General features: G+C 45.4%; 1 protein-coding gene across 1 annotated transcript in view; it reads right to left on the bottom strand.

Annotated features, from left to right (window-relative positions):
* The window catches only part of LOC142557191 (uncharacterized), a 379,820-nt gene that overhangs the window by 42,914 nt on the left and 314,408 nt on the right, over positions 1-22,498 (bottom strand). The window contains exons 3-5 of the mRNA XM_075668876.1: positions 13,631-13,753; positions 3,981-4,199; positions 1,278-1,464 (exon numbers count right to left, since the gene is read on the bottom strand). Of these exons, the coding sequence (XP_075524991.1) occupies positions 1,278-1,464; positions 3,981-4,199; positions 13,631-13,753 (529 nt within the window). The remainder of the gene's footprint in view (positions 1-1,277; positions 1,465-3,980; positions 4,200-13,630; positions 13,754-22,498) is intronic.

The following is a 22,498-nucleotide window of genomic DNA, read 5'->3' as shown; positions in this document are numbered from 1 at the left end:
GTGGTTGACCGCAACTAAATGAAACGATAGACGTATGGTTTGCCGTCATGTGGAGCTCTTTAGGATATACTTATATTACGCTTAATTAGTTAATTAAATAAGATCAATTATCCAAAATATTTAACATTGCATTTAAGGCCAAGTGCGTTTCGTTACGTTATATAGGGTGCATCGTATCTTGGGCGCCGAGTGCCACACGTGTTCCGCGCAAGCGCATTCTATGTCAAAACGCATGCACCATGTGTTCAGGATTCTACTCAAACAACTTATCTGTTATTGATAAAAAGACACACCCCTTTCTAAACCCTATATATGTACACGTGTGCATTAAATAAATAGTTTTTCCCCACTGCCCCGGCACAGCATGTTTGGCTTCCTAGACGCTACGATACAGAGGGCATTTCAAAACGACCGATCCAATATTTTGTAGCAGCGTACATGCTTCGTGGTGTTTTTCTTTCAGCGTTTAAAGAGAGCCCGCGAAATATTAAATAAAACCCCATGACTGCGCTCGTGCGCTATCGTATTTCAGTGCTCTCAACCGTGCGTCGAGCTTATCACGTATCAGGGACGACGGCGGCGCAGCCTGTGTTATCCACGCATTCCTTAACCGAGCAAGCTCTCACCTGCGTTGTAACTCCACCTGGGTAATTGCTATAAAGAAATGAATGTATTAAAGAAACAGTAATTTCGAAAGGAAAAACGTTCGCGGTAGTGAATTGCGAACCTAAGCCCCCACGCTCAGAAGGCGAGTGTATCACCCACTGGGCTAAACTAGCGTCTCCTAGAGCAGGCTTGTGCATTCTGCTTGATGACATCATGCTACTTGGACAGAAATTTCCATAGCCAAGCCCGGCCTGACGAAAGCGGTGACGTCAAACTCACCGAAGCTTACTCGCGAGCGCCCCCATTAAGTTCTATGGCAGTCGGGCAAGGCAGCATGACGTGACAGATCGAAATGCACCGGCCTTGTGCTTTCCAGGAGGCGTTGGGCAAGCGTCTCAACACACTCGTTTGTCCGCGAGGAGTTCATAACTCGAAAGATCCCTCAGCCACGCTCAATTGGATAGTAATGATTTCGCATTCACAACTTATTAGAAGTGCTCAGGTGTCCTCGAACTTTTTTTTAGCCTTCGGCTCCTCTGGCATGCATACGTGCAGGTAGGGGGGGAATCAAGAGGTCTCGGCATCCCCGAGCTCGTAGGAGTTAGGATAAACAAACAATCGGGTAACCGTAGGGCCCTCAGGCGGAGTTCATGCATAGCGAAGAAGCCGACCTGTGTGCCTGATGAGGAGCACCCGGGGCCGGCCATTGTCGCCATCCTCGGGCGAACCATCCGGCAGCAACGCGATGTTCCAGTCGAAACCTCCGAAGCAAAAGTAGGACGACTCGATTCTTGGGGTCTGCGCTCCTCCGGATCCCGTTGGCGTGCCGGGCGCCGAACCGACGGGGCCCCAGTCTTTCTGCAGCAGCGAGAGCCAAAGCGTGCACACGTCATGCAGCAGCAACTTGCTTCAAACAGTAGCGGCTTGTGACGACGTGCCGAGAGGAGGGCGCGAGGATGCCCCTCCCGAAGCGAGCGCTTGGTGCAGCTGCCGCGCTGTTGTCGACTGACAGCGGCGCTTCGCCTTCTCGTCGCCCACACTTTGTCCCGCGTCCCTGTCGACGGCCGCATACCGTGTGCGCGTGTGTGTGCCCATCCGCCAGTGTGAAAGATGTACTTGCTATACTGTACGAGTTGGGGCTACAGGGCGACGCGAGCAGCATATCGCTCTAGGCTGGCAGGCAGGAACCGGCGGAAACTCTCATAGCTGGCAGCCGCTAATGAAAGAATCCACTAATATCATTTACACTGTGTCGGCAACGTTTCTTTCTTTGTTTCTTCGCGCCGTTGCACGTTTTATTTTATTACATTCATTCTTCAAAAAATTATTCAAGGGCATACCTATAAAGGCGGTCACATTTATATTTCAGTTTTCGATTAATACCTGTTTGTAATCGCGTCAAGAAAATGCCAACAGCGATTAAAATAACAGCCTTTCTGGATACCAATGTTACCCCAGGCGAATCCAAAAACGGTAATGTCGTCGGATAACTTGGAAACTAAAACACATAACTTATCAGTTACACGGAATAAATAACTACAAGCACGTTCTTCGTAGGAGTAAATGTTGGACGTAGTAAAGACCGCTAACAAATATTTTTTTCGTGGATAGTTAGAAAATGAACTGCTGATGTCAAATGGTGTTGTACTTATTTTGTTATGTGATTACCATGCCCGTGTTTTCATGTGGCAGGAAGATGGAAGATGCCGGATTATAATCCTTTATTGGAATCAGCAGTCGCTAAGCAAAAGAGAGATAATGATGGATAATTATTAAACTTAGGTGCACGAATTATTTTTCACTGCCTCATGAAGGTACTCTGCACATTATGTTACGCCTGGTGTCGGCTGAAAGTGTTTTTGCGCATAATAATAATAATAATAATAATAATAATAATAATAATAATAATAATAATAATAATAATAATAATAATAATAATAATAATAATAATACACAGAAAACAACGTCCTGTGGCACAACAAGATTCAGCAATTACGTGATCAGAAACCACACATCATCATACGTGGTTCGAAGGAAGTTTCTTCTGACGCCAGACACGGATAGATACGACGATTTTTTGCTACGTGCTATACTGCATAGAACATGCATAGAACCATGATGTGTTATATCACGAAAAACGGGTCACAAGAATAAGGCAAGGCAAATCCGTGTTTTGTGGCCTAGTGTCCTCGTTATCTGTCTTTCGTGCTGCGGTACATTATGTCCAGCTGATACCAGCAGCCCAAGTTCAGCTAAATTTTCATCTATTGCCATCAGGGTGCTGATCATGCACCTGTTCCAGCAGCCGCAAAAGTGACCTCAAGAATATCGGCATGCCTCGTCCGCTGAAATACAATAAACATAGTTTTGCAACTTGCTTTAGCTTATTTATTTTTTTAGAACACTCGAGAGATGCACACGAGTGCGGGTACTACGGCTAAAGGCAATTGAAATGCTTGACGAGAACCGTATCATCAAAAGTACTCGATTCACGGTCTGGGTGACAACAGCAATGACAAAGCATTGCAGCGGAGTAAAACATTTCGCAGATGGAGTTACTAAAATGCAGCGAAAATATATGCAAAGCAAAACAAAACCAACTACAAAGTAATAATACACAGCACAAATCCGATCATTATATAAAGTGTGCCCACCGCCGCTACCTGACAAGCGCAAGAGAAAAGACGTTAGGACAAAAAGGTTACAATAAAAGGAATGGAGCACCCACGTTACAAACAGATGACATCATGGTGAATTATCGAAATAATGCTTAATGATATTTTTTTTCGGAGCTGGTAAATGTAGCTCTGGTATTTCAAATCTTGGAAGAAGACTGCTTAGTTAATAAGAAATATGTGTGAAATGTTAGCGATCGGATTTTTATTGTCTGCTCGACTTCGCTTCGGGATTTTATAATTAAAGGTTCCAATAAATCGTACGTAGCTTCTTTAATGCGAAGTGCGTTATTGAAATCTTGACCGTTTTCTTGACTTGAACGCTTCTACTTTCTGTTCACGTAAACACAAATATTTAATAAATATTATGTTGAGTTTAACAAAATGTGATGCTGTGTGTTCAAGGTCAAGCAAATGTGATAGAATTTAAGCAACACGTCCTTAGTTCAGCACTACCTTAGGCCGCACTGCGACGAGAACTATGCGGACCTAACAGACTCGCCTACAAATGGCGGTCGGAAAGCGTTGTAGAATGGCTCGATGCAAAAAGCGTGGTAGCACGCGCGTCTGCGCCATACAAGCACCCACGTTACGAAATGTCACGAACATGAAAGCATCGCGGTGAACGTGAACTCGGGCCAAGCGCGATCTCGCTGGTGCCAGCACGTCATCACAATGGCGCGCAAGAGATCCACGTACCTGCTGTCCCGCGCCGCTGCCCCTGTGGTGGTGGTGGTGGTGGTGATTGAGCAGCTGCGGAGGCACCCGGATGTCCGTCTCGAACACCGTCATGGCATTGGCCAAAGACAGCTCCAGCAGGAACTCGCCCGTCTCGTCCGAGAAGCGCCGCGACTGTAGGTCTGAGATGAGGATCCAACGGGCAGCCCCATGCGTCGACTCTTCCGCCGTGAAGCGAACCTGCACCGGTGGGGCACACTTTCGCATTCGTGGTGCGCTGAAGACGGAGCCTATGCTGTTATATCATAGAGAAAGAAAAAGAAGTTATATGATGATCAAAGCATACTCTTAATTTGGTTGTCGTGGCTAAAGTGAGAAAAGCAGCGCAAAAAAAAAAGAAAAACAGAAAAAGATTAGAGCCATTCGCACAGCACGCATACGATATTCAACTTTCATTATAGTCGAATGAGGGGAGCGTGACAGTGCGTCCGTTTGGCTTAGTCGTTTTTGCAGCCCAACGCCCACCGCTTCTCTAGAGGCCTTCTAAGAACCTCCCTCGCGTGAACAGCGTATGGGCGTCATTATGGTGACAATCCGATGGAGGTGGTGCCCAATTCATTAGTTGTGTCTCAGACAGTTGTTAGGGATCGATGCATGCTTATAAGTACCATACGTATATAAACGCTTGCAATGGCGTCGCACCACACACTTGACATCAACGATCACGCTATCAGAAAGCTATAGGGGCATCTGCACGTCTCGTTGTCATTTATAACGAACATCGTGACGAAGGCTCATATCGAGACCTTTATTTATTTATTTTTTTGACGTCTCTTGCTCTCTACGGTTATATGTATTCCGCAATCCCTTTCAATCGTTGACCTGGCGTCGATCAGCCAAGGCAGCCGGCAATTAGCAAATAGCACGAACGAACGAAAAGGTTTTACTGAATATGGTCCCAGGGTCGAATTACCAAACCTTTTCGTTCCTAAGTATTCTTTACCTTCGATCAGCCGCCTTCGCAAATAATATGTCCAGTATCAGGATCGGCAGTAATTTTCTCTTACGAAGAATTCGAGCGTACGACCGGAAGAGGTTTTTGTGAATACCGGGCCGCATGTCCTGTAAGTGCTGACAAAACTTACGAGGAGCTTTTCGCACCAGTTCGCCGTCACACATAGCATTTCCATTTGCCCAATTTTACGATGCGCCATTTGCACGGAAAGCGAAAGCTTCTCACGAAATAAGTGTATTCGCTCTTGCGTTTAGTGCACGATCACTGCGACACGTCTTCGCCGCAGTAAAACCACACCGTCGAGGACCTTGCTGCCGCATGAACGGCTGTAGCTGTATGGGCAGAATTTCGATTATATTGCACTAAATACTGCGTAGCAGGTTACAAGAACGAACGAGCAACATGGATAACAGCAGTCGGCTCATCGTTCAATCTCCCATGCTGATAAACTGCACACTTTACTAAGTCTCAATCAAGGTACAAATAGCCACAATGACGAGCGTCCAGCTTCACGCGTGATGCGCATCATTGGGCAGTATTAAATTAAGCTGATAAAGCATTTGTGAAACCATATGATGGCCTACTGCGTTATTGCGATAAAATATGGCAATGAATCAAGAATGACGACAGCGTACGCAGGAGATTAATGTTGTAAAGTAAAGATTAAATTATGGGGTTTTACGCGCCACAACAACGATCCGATTATGAGGCACGCCGTAGTGGGGGACTCCAGAAATTTGAACTGGGGTTCTTTAACGTGCACCTAAATCTAAGTACAGGGGTGTTTTCGCATTTTGCCCCCATCGAAATGCGGCCGCCGTCGCCGGGATTTGATCCCGCGACCTCGTGCTTATAGCAGCCCAACACCATAGCCACTAAGCAACCACTGCGGGTTGTCATAAAGTAAGCGCGGCTGTAATTTCTAGTTATTGTAAGTCTTCCTTTTTTCGCTCTGAAGAATGGATCTATACATGTTACTGATATAAGACCCGAGAGAAGAAACTGAACTTTTATACTGGAGAAACAAGTCTATGATAGGCTTACTGGCTCGTGCCACGGTATTGGGCGCAATTTTATGAATAAGCTTTGCTAATTATCAATTCACTATTATCCTTATTCGAAAGAAAACATTTTTACTTGTATTCTTGGCTTAAAGCTTTAAGAAAGTTGTGGGGCGAGCTCCAGAAGAAATACTGATAGGGCTCACAACCTTTAGTTTGATAAAGATGATGATGGTGATGATGATTTATGCTGATGATGATCACCTTTGAAACGGGGCAGTGAAAAATGGTCACGTAGCCTGCTTGATTTAATCAGGTATGCTGTACATGTTTTTCATTCTAGCATTTTTGTATACATCACCGTATCCTTTTTTTTCTTCCTTAAATCTTCTCTATCTACCTTGTATCGCTTCTTATGTCTGAAACGGATCCGTTGTATCGATGCCTTCCCTGCTTTTTCTTTTCACCAAAACTCTAAACGTCCCTTGCTATTCTCGACTGCTGACCGGTTGATGCTTCCATCTACTTTAAATCCAAGAGCTTCTACTCGTAGAAGGTGTTCGTTGATTACGTGTATCACTAGGTGGATCCCTTCGCATTCCATTAGGATGTGCTGAGTGGTATCCGGATATTTTTTTGCAGCATGCACATGCCTCATCTTGTTGCAAATATTTGCTTTGGTATGTTTTTGTCCTTAGGAAACCAGCTCGAGTTTCAAATAACAAGGCAATGCCCTTTCTTTTATCGTACAGATTTTCTCTTCTAATGTCTTCCTTCCCATTCGTTTAAATCTTCATGGTACTTTTTGTTTCCATTCTTTGTATGCATTTCTCTGTCTCTGTTTCTATCACTTTCTTTCTGATGACTCCTGGTTGTCTATTTGCACTTTCAATTACCCTGTACTTGATGGCCAACTTTCTTGACGTCTTCCTCCATTCTGTGTCCATGCTTTTGAGGTACAGATACTTGTGCACTTCAGCCGCCCATTTATTTTCATCCACGTCCCTGGGTCTTTCTTCAAAACTAATTTCAGCAATGCGCTTCTCTGACTTCAGAAGAGGCCCAACCCATGTCACCCTGCACTGCGTCAATGTGGTTTTACCGTGAGCTGCCAAAGCCAACCGGCCTCCCGATCTTTGGTTAACTTCCAGCCCCCACAAGGTATATGATTTTAAGCACAGAATGGCATTTGCGAACGTTACCGCCGGCACCATGACTCCTTTCCAGATTCCACGCACCAACTCATATTTATTGTGGCCCCCAAAGTGATCTATGTTTCATTATTGCCGCATTCCGCTTCCCCTTTATTTTCAGATTATCTTGCTGCGTGCTTGAGTAAGTTTTTCCTGCGTTTATGTATACGCCGAGATATTTATGTGATTCGGCTATGGGTATGACTTTCTGTTGACATCACGTAATTACTCGTCTGTTCATCAAATATAACTATCCACTATTTCTCTGCACTAAACACAAAGCCTAGATTTGTCGCAGATTTGTCACACATATTCGCAAGTGTCTGTAAATCTCTTGCATTATACGCTAGCATCACAATGTCCTCCGCATACATGTCCGGAAACCTTCTGCTGCACCATTTGTCCATTACGAGTGTAGGATAAATCAAACCATAATTCACTGTTTTCCAGTCGCCTTTCTATGTGCTGAACACAAATCGTGAACAACAATGGAGACAGATTACACCCTTGCTTCAGTCCTTGGTGAATTTCCACGAATTCATTACATTTTGGACCTTCCCATACAACTTGTTCTCGGTTCTCTATATACGTATACGAGGGGATCATCTTTAAGGTTTGTAGAATTCTTGAAAATTGCCTGTTGCGATAACATAAATCTAGTCCTTGGGCTGGGTTATTCAAAGAGGCAGAGATTATTTGCATGAGAAATCGAAACGCATATTCAACTAATTAACGGAAATTCACTAATTGATTTTAATTATTTACCTTACGGCACATTTTGCAATTTACGAATTGTAGCCGGTGAGTTTGCAAGACGCATCGATTCCTAATGAATTTCCAGAATAACACGAGTTTGGAGATATGCTCCGTCAAACTCACCGTAAAAATGCACTGTTGATCCACTGAATTTTTCAACAAAACGCTCGTTTATGCATTGAAGCACGAAAGTAACTGAAATGCCCATGCATTTCATCCCATACTTTGGGAAATCATATCTCGAATGTGGTGTCATTCTAGAAATTCATTTCGAATGGGTACGTGTTGGAAACTCACCATCTACAATTCGTAAATTGCCACACGTGACGTAAAGTAATTAAATAAGAAGTTAATTATTGTTTTTGGTAATTATTTGAATGTGTGTTTTGATTTCATGTGTTAATAAAATCCGCCTCTTCGAATAATCCAGCTCAATCACGTGAATTATGCTTTCTGCCACAAGCAATTTTTAAAAATTCCATGACACTTAAACATGATCACCCTGTATATTCCTCAGCAGCTCCACAAAATTGTCATCTCTACCTTCATGCTTGAGGATATCCCAAAATAATTCTCTGTCTACGTTGTCGTAGGCTCCCTTAATATCTAGAAGTGCTATCCATATAGGTATATATTGAGCTACTGAAACCTCTATGCACTCAGTTAGTACAAACATATCCCTCTAAGCGTCTTCCTGGTCTGAACCCATTTTGTCTGAACCCAGTACACCATTTTTTTCCAGTTCTAATTTTATGGCTTGCATTGTCATTCTGTATAACACTGACGTTACCGTAACTGGCCTGTACGAGCTCGTCTTATCCTTATCACATTTGCCTTTGCAGATGAGGTTCTCCTTCATGAGACTCGTTGCGATCAGGTCCATCCCAGCGTTCACTTGTGCATTTAATTTTCTCTTGGCGACGGCCGCCAGCACCCTCCTTCCCCAGGCGGAGCGCAGCGTTACCATCTATCAGGTGGGCGGCACCGTGAGGCACTCGCGATGTCTGCGATGTTTGCAAAATTGCTCCTCGCGTCGCGGTTGTTTCGCGATGGCTCGACGGTCCGGTAGCCAAAGACTCTGGTACTGTTGCGTAGTGAACTGCCACAACAGTGACGAAAACAGCCGGGACCTGCAGCCGCCTGTAAGCTTCTAGAGTTTTCTAGATAAATGGTATGAAAAAGGAACGGAAGCAGGCATAAATAAACACCGTCCGCCGATTCAAGCAAGTCGGAAGCTTGCCGTTTTCGTTGAGTGAATGAATATGTGATGTTTAATGGCGCAAGGGCCAGGACCGTTTTCGTTGTTGGTTGCTATTATTCGTGATAGCGGTGTTGCTTCGCCTTGTAGCACAGCCATGACAGTTCGCTCCCGACGACGAGAATATCGCTGCTGCTCTACTTCGACGTGCTATGAGTGACGCATTATGTGTGGGTCGGCTGACTTGCGCGTGCGACACACATTGTGCTTTATCGTGTTTGTTTTACAGCACAACGCTTGATCGGTAATATTTCTGTAGTAGTAAGTTGCAAGCAGTTGAGTGCGTTAGCACAGGCGTATGATTATGTAGCCCATTTGTTAAAAGTATGCAGACCATACTATGTGACTTCTTCGCGAGTTGTGCTTCGAGAGGAGGGCAGCGGCAGTCCACATCGTATTGCCTTTCAATCATTCCTTATTACCTGTGCAAGACGGGCATTTCCGACCGCAATCAAGCACGATCCGGATGAATCTTCTCTATTGCGATCAAGAATGGTCGCTGCTGCACGGTCTAACGTTCAGGATCAAGCTGGTTGAGCTCACTCAGCATGACCGCGCAGACGACAGCCTATTTTCGTGATCTACCAGATTCGGATCGTGCAAATCCTGGTGGAAATTGCGCGTGTAGAAATAATCGATCGAGATCGGACTCGATCGCGATCCAAATTGCCTGTGTGATAGTTGTATACATCTGTCATGGATGTTAGGACCTCAGAGACATCACAGTCGTTGTGTCGTGCGACGCGATGGTAAGTGTTTTTCTTGGATACTTGTGAGGCGGTTTTCGACAGAAATTCGCTCGCGCTTTTTTTAGTATTTTACGAATGATTTGCCTCAGCCTTCGTTGTTGTTTTCACTCGCAGTGATATCGCATCACATCACGCCACTCGCTGCACCTGCACGAAGCTGCCCGCTGCTGCGGGCACTCAGCGGTACCGCCCAGCTGAGACTACGAGCCCCGCTGTACCCTTATATAATGGAGGGACGAGGTGTCTGCGAACCACAACACTATTTATTTAGCTCAACTGCTTTTGCCTGACTTCAGTGTATATCTCGGGGGAGCCGCCATGGGTTGTTGCACGAATGCAAGTTATCGTCCCCGCGCCTCTGCTGGGGATTACGACTTGAGCGGTGGATGCGACTAGGATGCGGACCGCCTTCCAGAGCGACATTGACCGCAGTGATACCAGTGTCTACTCGCTCAGCAGTGAGGACTTCTCCGATGACGACTTTCAGCTTGTGAGGAGCCGCAAAGCGATCCGAAGAAACACCACGGCCTACCATTCTTTAAGCACGTTGACTGTAGGACCAACTCCGAATACTGCAGACAGTACTATTCTATTTGTACCAAAAGACGCTAAGGACAACCCGGGGCGACTCAACAGACAGTCTGTTCCGGTGCTCCTTGAAGCGGTGAGGCCAAATCAAGTGACGGACGTCAGAGTCAACACACGAAAAAATGTCTGGGCTACTGAAGTTGTGGATGAGACTACTCTGAGCACTTAGAGCAAACTTACGGAACTTGGCGGCATGAAAGGCCGCTCGTATACTGCTCTAGACAGTGACAACACTGCTGGTGTCATTTAAGACGTGGCCGTCTCCTTCTCCAGCCCTGACTTGCCGATCCCAGTGAAGCCAGCTCATAACTTAAGTGTCTCGACTCGGCAAATCCCGCTATGTGAAGGTAAATGTCAAGGGCGACTCTGCTCCATCACACGTCAAGGTGGGCCACATTAGACATTCCGTGCGACCGTTTATCCAAAGGCCGCTCCAATGCCGCATATCCACGAGGCTGGGACACGTGAGCGCTCTCTACGAGAACACGAGAGTTTACTTGAGCTGCGCAGAGCCCCACGCTGCAGAGTCTTGTGTAGCCACGGTTCTCAAATACCCCAAATGCTTTGGGTTCCACGATGCTATCTCAAAAGACTGCCTCAAAATGAAGAAGAAAAGGGAGGTCTTGAAGCAGATCGCGAGAGACCGTTCGTCTCGTCGGGAAGCTGCTGCGGCCGTTATAAAGCGACCCTCCCGACACCGTCGTACTTAAAAAAAACGTAGATGCCTCTCTGAAGAGCGCGCCACATTCGCCAACTCCTCTTCCTCTGACCCATAGGCCCGGCGGAGTCGTTTCTAACTCTGACAACAAGGTCGTGCCAGAGAAGATCAATACTAAAGCTTAGCCCGCACTACCAAAGCTACAGCCACCGCTACAGCCGAAGCCACAGCCGATGCCACAGCTGAAACCACAGTTGAAGCTACAGCCCAAGCCACAGCCGGCGCCACAACCGATGCCACAGCCGGAGCCACAGTCACATCAAAGAATACAGCGCACCACGGTAAAGGCCACAGCGCCAACTCCCACTAAATTGCCCGAACAAGACCGGCAAATTGTTGTGATGCTTCGGTGCCTCATAAATGCCCTTTGTATGCTCATAAGCAAGTTGCATACTCCGTCAGCGCGAAATGCAGTGCAAGTGCTGGATGCTCCTGATCAAGTGCTTGCAAGTCTGGAGTAAGCCCCATGGCTCACCCGCAGCCTCCTTCCTATTCGCGCAACGACCTCTGGCCCTTGGGTCATGCCAGACGTCTTCAACGCACATAACCAGTTATGGCACTTGACTTTGGTGTCACGGTGCTTCGCTACACACACAGTGATCACTTCCTTTCTCTTTTACTCTTTCTATTCCCCTTTCAGGTACCCCCAATGTAAGGTAGCAAACAGGACCCTTACCTGGTTGGCCTCCCTGCCTTTCCTCTTTTTGCTATATATATATCTCTCTCTCTTTTAAATAATGAACCCCAGTTACACGCCACAAGCCCCTTGACTGACTGCGCGACCGGATAAAATTTTGGCATGGGAAAGCGAACAAGCGCAGCTTACCTTGCTTTGCCAAGAACAGCAGATGTGCACGCTTGTCTCTTTTCCTTTTTGCATTACCTGCTCGGAAATATGTAGAATTTCATGGGCGAATATCGGCCTTTGGTGTTTTCGAGGCTGTTGTGATATTGAATGGCAGACTTGTGCGAACAAATGAGCGGGAGACACAATATTGCCAGCCGGTACTCCCGTACACAACACCGCGACGCGACCGCGTCCTTGACCGCGTTGCCTGCCGACTTTTTAGCTGTACGACCATCGAGTGACACTCTTGTTTCTTGCGCAGCACTTCCGGTTCGCCTAATAAATCAGAAAAAAAATTGAAAAAAATAGTACAGTACAACATGCATGGGTTTCATTATAATATGATTTCAGGCATATGTTTAATTAGAAATTGAGTTACTGAAGTGTCTGGAATAATTAGAATTAATTAGAAATCGCTAATTACCGCACACGAAAGCACAGAATCGTAGACATTAGAGACCCGCCACGTGAGCAGGACTTGGACGAAATTCCTGGAAACCCGGAAGTAGAAAGCGCAAGTAATGACGTCGCAAATGACGTCACATACAAGAAAGTGGTATGATATTTAACCGGTCAAATAATGGAAACCATTTGGGTCCGAGTTCGGTTCGTGCGTTGCGTTCGCCTAAAGTTAACCAAAAGAACACCAACGCCAGGAGCGAGTGCCACTAAGAGCCACCTAAGTCAAAGATTAGGGTCGCCTACCATTCTTAATTTGCTCCCGCGAGCGGCGCTGCTCCCCAGCGCACATAGTGCCGCCTAGCCTAGGTTGAGATGTCTATAGCGAGCAACACGTCATAGCATACTATGCATGTAGCAGAGAAGGCCCGTTATACCGACGAGGATCACAATGCACAATGTACTTTGATGAGAATGTATGCCTGTGTTACCAAAAATGTTCTTGAGTAAGTACAGGTGCCAGTCAATAGTGACAGCGAGCATATTATTAGGGAATGCGGTCGCCGCAAGGACAGACAGCTCCTACGACAGCAAAGACTGCCAATTGCGCCTCCGTGCTGGCGCCCGTGTGGCTTACAATGAGAAACGACAATGACAAATAAATATGTACAGGCAGCGTAAAGTGACACTACGCTAACCGCACACATTCATGCGGCACAGGTCATAGCGATATCTGCAATAGCAGCAAGATGACGCTAATTCTTGACGTTTGCGCCTCAGTGAACGTTCCTTGTATAAGACTACCGTACGCAGGAATCACGCAGGTGAGTCTTCGATGGTACTGTCAGGACAATAAATGGCGGTTATAGTGAGATAGTGATAGTGGCGGTTATAGCGCTTTATACCACGCGCCTTTTATCGCGCTGTAAACACGGCTTCAGCTAGACACGGCTTCAGCAGATGTAGGCACAGAACCCAAGTTAGCTTTCCCCGAGGACAAACGGCGTACCTTGTGGCGCCCGAAAGCCGTAGTACTTCACGTGGGATGACTGTTAACGTCAATCCCCAGACGCGCCGTCGTATCCCGCATCGTGACTATGTTCCGAACAGACAACTCATTCGCTGGTACCCACATTTCGGTTCTCACCTGCTTTTCGGAGAGGGCTTCGTTCTTCGAGAAGTGCTCGCGATTGAGCAAGGTGAATGTGAAATCCAGGTAGCATTTCCACCCTGGAGCAGCGTTCCGAATGCGGAGCAACACTCCAAGCACCTGCGTCGACAAGACAGTCAGGAAAAGGAATGATAATGCGCGATTAATTTAAAGGGACACTAAAGGCAAATATTAAGTCAAGCTAGAGTGCTAGATTATTGCTTGAGAACGTCTAAGGCGCCAATATCATCACGAACAGAGCTTTAGTAATCGAGAAATCTAGGTAAATACAGGACAGGATTAGATACTTCCGCGGGCGATTCAAATACTAGCGCGATGACGAAGGCACTCTTCATTATAATTCTGTCGCTAGTGCTAAACCACTTGTAATAAAAAACACCATTCTATTACATCATAAGACGAAAGAAAATGGTACTTGTCGAGCAGTATTTGATATTTAGAAGAACAACTTATAGACGTTACCCGTGAAAACGACTTGGACGGTGTTGTGCCATTACCACCAGCCCGGATTCCGAATCTACAAGATGCAGAATTTATCCTGCGAACGCCCTTTGGACAAACCCGGGGCTGCGCCGAAAGGCACAGTGCCCTAATTCTCTTTTGACAAGTCAAGATGCTGAGCCGTCAGGCAGCGGCGTCCCCGGAGAAGCATCGGCAAGCGACATGTCCACACGTGCAACAAAGTGCTAGACAGCCCGGCGCCGTATTTCCTTTTCCCTGGAGGTCACCGCGCACGGCAACTTGGAAGCGGGTGAACAGCGCGGTCGCTGGTTTGACCTCTCGGACGACCGTCGAGTGCTGGCTTTGTATTGGGCCGTTTGAGTAACAATCGTTTCTCGGGGCTTTATAAGTCCCGACGCCGCCGCCTGGAAAACCGGATCCACCGACCCACCGGGAGCCCAGTGCCGCTCTCGAGTGGAGTGAGATCTGTCACACGTTGGAGTCTCACCGGACGTCGCCGAGCGGGAACAGTCGCGTTTGCTGTTAGCTCTCGGCCCCCGTGCCGATCCGAACTTGTCCTGTATAATGACCTGTATATAGTGTATAAAATCCCTTTCGTTATTTTCACCGACGCCTGACTCGGAGTCTTCGCTACCAACGCTCTGTAACGAAACGGGTGACGAGCGCTACGGGACCACCTCAAAGTCGTAATAGTGATGGCAGCGGTGCAAAGTCGTAACAGCGGTCGAAAGGTTTCGTTTACTCCCTTCTGCGCCGCCCATGCTTCCGCGTTTCAGTAGTTTACTTATCGTGTAACGCTGCGATTTCTTTGCTGATTCGCGAAGCTCGCACATACTGCAAGTAGCAGAGAATGCCACGTCCATGTGATGTCACTGGAGGGATCCCCGAACGGTCTACGCCACTTGACCACGAGCAACTGCAGCGGCGAATCCAAAGCTATGTTCGCTCGTTTGCGTTTTTGTGCAAGAAACCGTAGCACCGTCTGTCGGGCGCCGTTTTACCCATCGGAGGCAGTAAATGGTGGTGATGGCGAATGCAACGTCACCACTTCCTACTCGGGGGCGGGCGATTCGAATTGCGCTAAGGGTGTGCGGACCCTTCAGAAGCTATTTTCTCGCCTTTTCTAGGCCCGAAACAAGTGCTGCGAGGTTTCTGGAATGGCATTTTGACAGTACACGTCGGCTTAGTATTTACCTTTAGTGTCCCTTTAGAGGCGCAAAGACAGCGAAGTAAGAGCAGCAATGCTGCATCTTTATTTCCTTGCTTTAATTCCGACGCGTGTAGTCAACTCACGCACAAATGGCAACCCAAACATTTCTGAGACAGATTTTTAAGATACGCCACTCATTTCTTTCCCGCTATTTTTTTAATGACAACAAAGCGACACTTCACCACGGCCTAAACTATCCTGCAGCGAGAGCAGCTGTAATGAATGCAAGAACGGCATCAACTTGCGCATAACGACGTGACGTGAACTATCTTACTGCCCAATTTGCACAATGTTATGCAGGTATATATTTGACGCAAGCAAAGTTGTATTGTTCTTTTTTTTAGTTGTCATCCTTTATGCCCACATTAAGCTTTTAAAATGGCATACCCAGGCACCAACACATCTTTGGCATTGTGGAAGGGCACCAGATTTCACGCGACATATACGTTCCTGGCACGTTGCCATGTCAGAAAAAGAAGAGAGCTTCCAAGACTTAACAAAGCGTGAAGAAAATGACCCAAAACAGTGGACCTACATGCAACGACGCAGCCGCGTTAGGAGATGTCTGCCTCCAAGAGCATAGCGGGCACAAAGGCGAGTATAGGCCCGTTCCGGAGAGCGAGACAACTTCGTGTGGGAGCGCGCGCGTTCTCGGCCAAAAAAGCTCAGCGCAGTCGGGGATAAGCTGAAGCGCCCCTTAGCCATGATGGGCCGTTGCGGTAGACTGAAACGAGAAAGATACAAAATAAAACAAAACTGAACAAAAAGAAAATACAACTGAAAGAGCCAACGACAAGAGGGGTCCTTGAGGCACACCGTCCCGTGGCCCCCGAGGACAGCAGGGTGCGTCTGCATGGTGCCAGCATTGACCGAAACAAAAGGGCAGACTTTTCTCGCGACACACGTCAGCAGATATCTCGGACGCGACTTCCCAAAAGTGGTTCTGCAAAATGCCAACCTTCACGCCACTGTGCCCTCCACGCACGCACCGTCCTTATTCGCCGGCCCGACTGCACTATAGGCACAACAACGAGCAGCGTCCTCTCGGGTCGAGAAAACACGCCCACCACTCATTTCTTTTTTGGTTTAAATAAGAGACTGCATTCAACGGTCGCCTGAACAGTACTCGACCTATGATGCCTTAGTGCTCGCTCGAAGATGAGAATAAAAGTAAACTAAGCATTAAGTAAAGGGGGCTTTTGTGATGTTATTTAAAGCCCCGAGCAAACTATACACTAAGCTGAATAACAGTGCCGGACGCTGTAGAAAAGACGCCACGCCAAGTCTACCAAAGAGTTGTATGCTTTGCACGGTGTGTTTAAGAGGAAGCTTTAGCTCGGGTCGAAATCCGACGCGGCCTATTCAAATACATGTAAAACGCAGAAACGCTTTTCTGACATAACCCCAGGACCGATTTTAATGAAATCTGATGCATTTGTGAGAGAAGTTAAATCCTAGTGACTGTTCGAAGCGTACTTTCGATGTAGGGCTTGAAGTTTGCTTTAAAAATTCCAAAAATGTGAAAGGTCGAAAGAAATAGAGGCACAAAGTTCACAAATTAATAGCTCTGCATTAAGAACAGATATCGCTGTTCTGTAAATGGCATCCATTAAATCATTCAAACCAGACAAATTCGATACGTCAATTTATATCTTATCTTAATTTGTTACGTTATGTACAAGGGTTCTGAAAAAGCTGCATTTCCATATTAGTAAACTTTTCAGATTCATGTGTAACACCAATTTTGTCCGGTTTAGATGTGCTATTAGATGCAGATCACAGAATTGTGATATCATTTTTCATTGCTGAGTTAAAAAGATGAAAACGTGATAGTTTTCGTTTTCTAAAAATTTTCAATGCTTGCAAATTATTAAGCAAAAATGGCGGACATAAATAAAAATTCGAAACAAACACTCACTAGATTTTAAGTTTTTCTTTTAAATACAACAAATCTCGTCAAATTTGGTGCAGTGGTTGCCGAGAAAAACGAATTCTCCTTTTGCATGTATCTAGATAGGAGCACCCGAGCTAAAGCTTCCTCTTAAGGCCTTTCCGATAAGCGTGAACGACAGTTTCCCGCGCCTGACTTGAAAACTATAAGCCTAATGTACTCATGTACACCCTGGAGTAAAAGTATGCGACCAGGGATATAGCGATCAAGCTGATTTTCTCCTCTGCCGGCGATTCGAACTTGAAATAGAGAACTGCAGTCGAAATTTGGCATGTGAACTTTCCAGTGAACTCGTCAATTTCATTTTATGCGTGATAATTAGGAAGAAATAAAATTTTTATAGCGATACTGTTAGCCTCTAGTTGGTCGGGATTTTTCGTGGTGTGCTCACCGAAACAGTGCAATACAACTGCAGGCCTGGAGTGACGCCTGACAGCGTCAAAAGATGCCGAGAGCGAGTGGAGATATACTAATCCAGCTACAACTAAATTAGGAAGGCCCACTAAGCTTCAACAAAGACACTCCCTCACTATACAGGAATTGACCTCCCTGGTGCAGTATTCGGCCACTACTTCCCTAATGATTCCTACAATTAACCCATTGCACTTAGTCCCCAGCAGCTGCGGAGCCCCTGACCAAGGCGGCGGTCAGACCTGTAACGCAGCAGAGGGTGCTAAGAATCTCTGGGTCCGGACAAGCCACCAATGGAAACTGACCCTGTCAACCTTTAACAGCCGAACTCTGTCGAGTGAGGCTAGCTTAGCAGGACTCTTTGAGGAACTATCAGACATTGTTTGGGATATCATCGGGTTACTGAGATTAGAATAACTGGTGTGGCTTATACATTGCTGAATAACGGCCATGTCCTCTGCTATAAAGGTCTCCCAGATAAGAAGCAATACGTAGTAGGATTCTTAATCCATAAGGACATAGCGGGCAACATTGGCGAATTCTACAGCATTAATGGGAGGGTAGCTGTAGTCGTAACAAAAACTTAATAAGAGCTATGGATTAAAGGTTGTACAAGCCTACGCTCCAACATCCAGCCACGATGATGATGAAGTAGATCAGTTTTATGAAGATATTGAATTAGCGATGGGAAAAATGCAAACTCAGTATACTGTAGTAATGGGCGACTTCAATGCAAAAGTGGGGGGAAAGCAGGCTGGTGAACAAGCAGTTAGGAACTGCGGCATCGATTCTAGGAACGCTAGAGGAGAGATGCTGGTAGAATTCGCAGAAACGAATAAGCTTCAAATAATGAATACCTTTTTCAAGAAGCGTAGCAACAGAAAGCGGACCAGGAAAAGCCCTAATGGTGAAACAAGAAATGAAATTCATTTCATACTTTCTGCTGATCCCAACATAGTGCAGGACGTAGAACTGATAAGTAGGGTAAAGTGCAGTGATCATATGTTAGTGAGGGCTAGGATTCACCTCAATTTGAAGAGAGAAACAGTAAAATTGGTCAAGAAGAAACGGGTCAACCTAGAGGCAGTAACGGTAAAAGTAGACAAATTCAGGCTGGTACTTGCAAACAAATATGCAGCCTTAGAACAGAAAGATGAAGATGACATAGAGATAATGAATGAAACCGTAGGTGCGCTGGCTCCAGAGGCAGCAATTGAAGTAGGAGGCAAGGCACCAAGGCAACCAGTAGGCAAACTCTCCCAACTAAGAAACGACCTAATAAAGAAACGACAAAGAATGAAAGGGTCCAACGCAAGATATAAGATGGAATTCGCGGAACTGTCAAAACTGATCAACAAGGAAAAAGTAAGAAATATTCGAAATTATAACGTGAGAAAGACTGAGCTCTAAAATATGGACGCAGCATGAAATCAGTGATAAGGAAACTTGGCATAGTACAAACTAAGATGTATGCACTGAAGCATCAACAGGGTAATAACATCAACAATATCGAAGGCATAGTAAAAGCAGCGGTATAATTCTATACTGACCTGTACAGTACCCAGAGGAGTCAGGATACCTCAATTAGAAACAGTAATGAACAGGATACAGAAACTCCTACTATAACTGGCGATGAGGTCAGAAGGGCCTTGCAAGACATGAAACGAGGAATAGCGGCACGAGAAGATGGAATAACAGTTGATTTAATCAAAGATGGAGGAGACATAATGCTTAGAAAACTGTCGGCTCTTTATACGAAGTGTATATCGGCTGCAAGGGTCCTAGAAAACTGGAAGAACGCAAACATTGTACTAATCCACAAAAAGGAGACGTTAAAGAATTGAATAATTATAGGCCGATTAGCTTACTCCCGGCAATATACGAAATATTCACCAAAATAATTTCCAACAGAAAAAGGGCAACATTGCACTTTATTCAACCAAGTGAAAAGGCTGGCTTCAGGAAGGGAGACTCTACAATGGATCACATCCATGTCATTAATAAGGTAATCGGTAAATCCGCAGAGTACAATACGCCTCTTTATATGGCTTTCATTGATTACGAAAAGACATTTGCTTCAGTAGAGATACCAGCAGTCATAGAGGCATTACGTAATCAAGGAGTACAGACCGCTTACGTTAATACTTTGAAAGATATCTACAGAGGTTCCACAGCTACCTTATTTCTACAAAAGAAAAGTAGGAAGATGCCTATAAAGAAAGGGGTCAGACAAGAAGCAACAATCTCTCCAATGCTATTAACTGCGTGTTTGGAAGAAGTCGTCAAGCTATTAAACTGGGAAGGCTTAGGGGTAAGGATTGACGGCGAATATCTCAGCAACCTTGTGTTTGCCGATGACATTGTTCTATTCAGCAACACTGCAGACGAGTTACAACAAATGATTGAGGACCTTAACAGAGAGAGTGTAAGAGTGGGGTTGAAGATTAATATGCAGAAGATAAAGATAAGGATACATAGTCAGGCAAGGGAACAAGAGTTCAAGATCGCTAGTCAGCCTCCAGAGTCTGTGAAGGAGTACATTTACCTAGGTAAACTAATCACAGAGAACAACTTGATGATGAGAAGGAAATTAATAGAAGAATAAAAATGGGTTGTATCGCATGCGGCAAACATTGTCAGCTCCTGACTGGAAGCTTATTATTATCATTGAAAAGGAAGGTGTACAATCAGTGCATTTAACCAGCGCTGACATATGGGGCAGAGACTTGGAGACTGACAAAGAAGGTGGAGAACAAGTTAAGGACTGCGCAAAGAGCGATGGAACGAAGATTGCTAGGCATAACGTTAAAAGACAGAAAGAGAGCGGTTTGGATCAGAGAGCAAACGGGTATAGACGATATTCTAATTGATATTAAGAGAAAAAAATAGAGCTGGGCAGGTCATGTAATGCGCCGGTTAGATAATCGTTGGACCATTTGGGTTACAGAATGGATACCAAGAGAACTGAAGAGCAGTCGAGGACGGCAGAACAGTAGGTGGGGCGATGACATTAGGAAATTCGCGGGAACGATTGGCGCAGGACAGGGGTAATTGGAGATCGCAGGAGAGGCCTTCGCCCTGCAGTGCACGTAACATAGAATGATGATGATGATGATGATGATGATGATGATGATGATGATCCAAACAAAACGGCAGCTGGAAAATGGGTTTGTGTTTGAGTTTCCGCGTAACATAATTTTGTTTTCTCGTATGCTCTCGTTACAATCCGATGCTATCATGCCTGCACGTTGCGTGCAAGTCGTACTTTACGCCTTTTCTAACGCATTTTACGTTCATAAATTTAGTTCTATTACGTCTTGCGCTAGATGGAGGGCCGACAAGAATGAGTATGCATGCAGCGCTAAAGCTACCACCACCCAGCGGCCGTGGCCACTTAGGCGGACCTCAACTGGCAGCTGGAAAAGTGCTTTGTCTTTCCGTTTCATTTTATGGTTTATGTTTTCTCGTACATTCAAATGGCAATCCGAAGCTATTCTGTCTGCACCTTGTGTGTAAGACGTACTTTAAGCCTTTCCTGATGTAATTTACTTTTAAACATTATTTTAGTTCAATAAGGCACTTGCGCTTGGCGGGCGGCCTAGAAGAATGAAGATATAAATATACTGCACCTCCGCATTCCGTACATGAACTTGCGCGCGTGGCATACGTCGCTTGTGGTGGTGGTGCTTGTGTAACGTTGTCTAACGTCAGTTATAGGGTGGTGGTGCTTGTCTAACGTGCGCACCAGCATCGCTTTACATTAACTTTCATAAGGTGGAATGAAGGTGGATTTTTTTCGTTGCTTTCTTGGTGTTCATGATACTACAACTTTTTGAATTACTGTCGGTAATGTTTACCACCAAAGTACTGCGCGTTGGCGTTCTCGGGCTCCGTCAGGCTTCCCTAATGGAACTACTCAGACGTGCGTGTACGCAATAGCGACAGCTCAAAACATCCGCGACCACGAAGAAAAGAAAACTAATATTTAAACACTTCAAAAAAAAAAAAAGGAGAATGCGCCATTTGAGGATAAGATATGGCCATCATTCTTTTGAACGCTTCTCAGGCAAACCAAACCACAGAGCTTCTTTTTTTCGTTTTTCTCATTTCTTCATCCCTTTCTTTCTTTCTTTCTTTCTTTCTTTCTTTCTTTCTTTCTTTAGTCTGCATTTACACTGACGCGAACTACGAATACTCAAGCTCTTATACGGCCTATATGTTAGAATTAAACAGTGAAGGGTATAATAGCAGTTTCTTTGCCCTAAATTACGAAAAACGAGTAACTTAGAGCCGAGTTTTCTTGTCCAGCTATGCACTGAAGTACGATAAGCTTTTCACTTGCTATAATTCATGCGTCAAATTAAAACCTCTATTATATGTCTAGAATATCGGACTACCCGGAAAGCTCTACATTGCTACCTTTAAGAAATATCAACAAGGCGCATTTATATGTATGCGCTGAAACTGCGCTACGTAGTCTTTTCAAGCTGACGCGCATAATTAGAATGGACGCCTGAGAACTTTAATTTTTATTTATATCGAGTTTAAAACATGCTTAGGTCTTTCAGTGTGTTATCTTGGCCCCTGGTCACACAGCACGGGACCGTCTTTCCACTTTGCATGCACACATTTCTAGCAGTAGTAAAGATAAACTTCAGCTGTTCTTCACAATCGTAAGGAAAGCATCTGTCAACTACATTAACGTAACTTTTTTTAAAATATACTCAAGAGAATTTTTGCAGAAGCGATTTGTGTCGAAATATGATTCATTTCTAGCTGCTGTACTCCTTGCACCAGAGCCGATTGCCTT

This window comes from Dermacentor variabilis, chromosome 1, assembly GCF_050947875.1.
Source record: "Dermacentor variabilis isolate Ectoservices chromosome 1, ASM5094787v1, whole genome shotgun sequence".
NCBI lineage: Eukaryota > Metazoa > Arthropoda > Arachnida > Ixodida > Ixodidae > Dermacentor > Dermacentor variabilis.
Note: the sequence above shows the minus strand (reverse complement) of the source record. Positions and strands in the feature narration are given on the sequence as shown.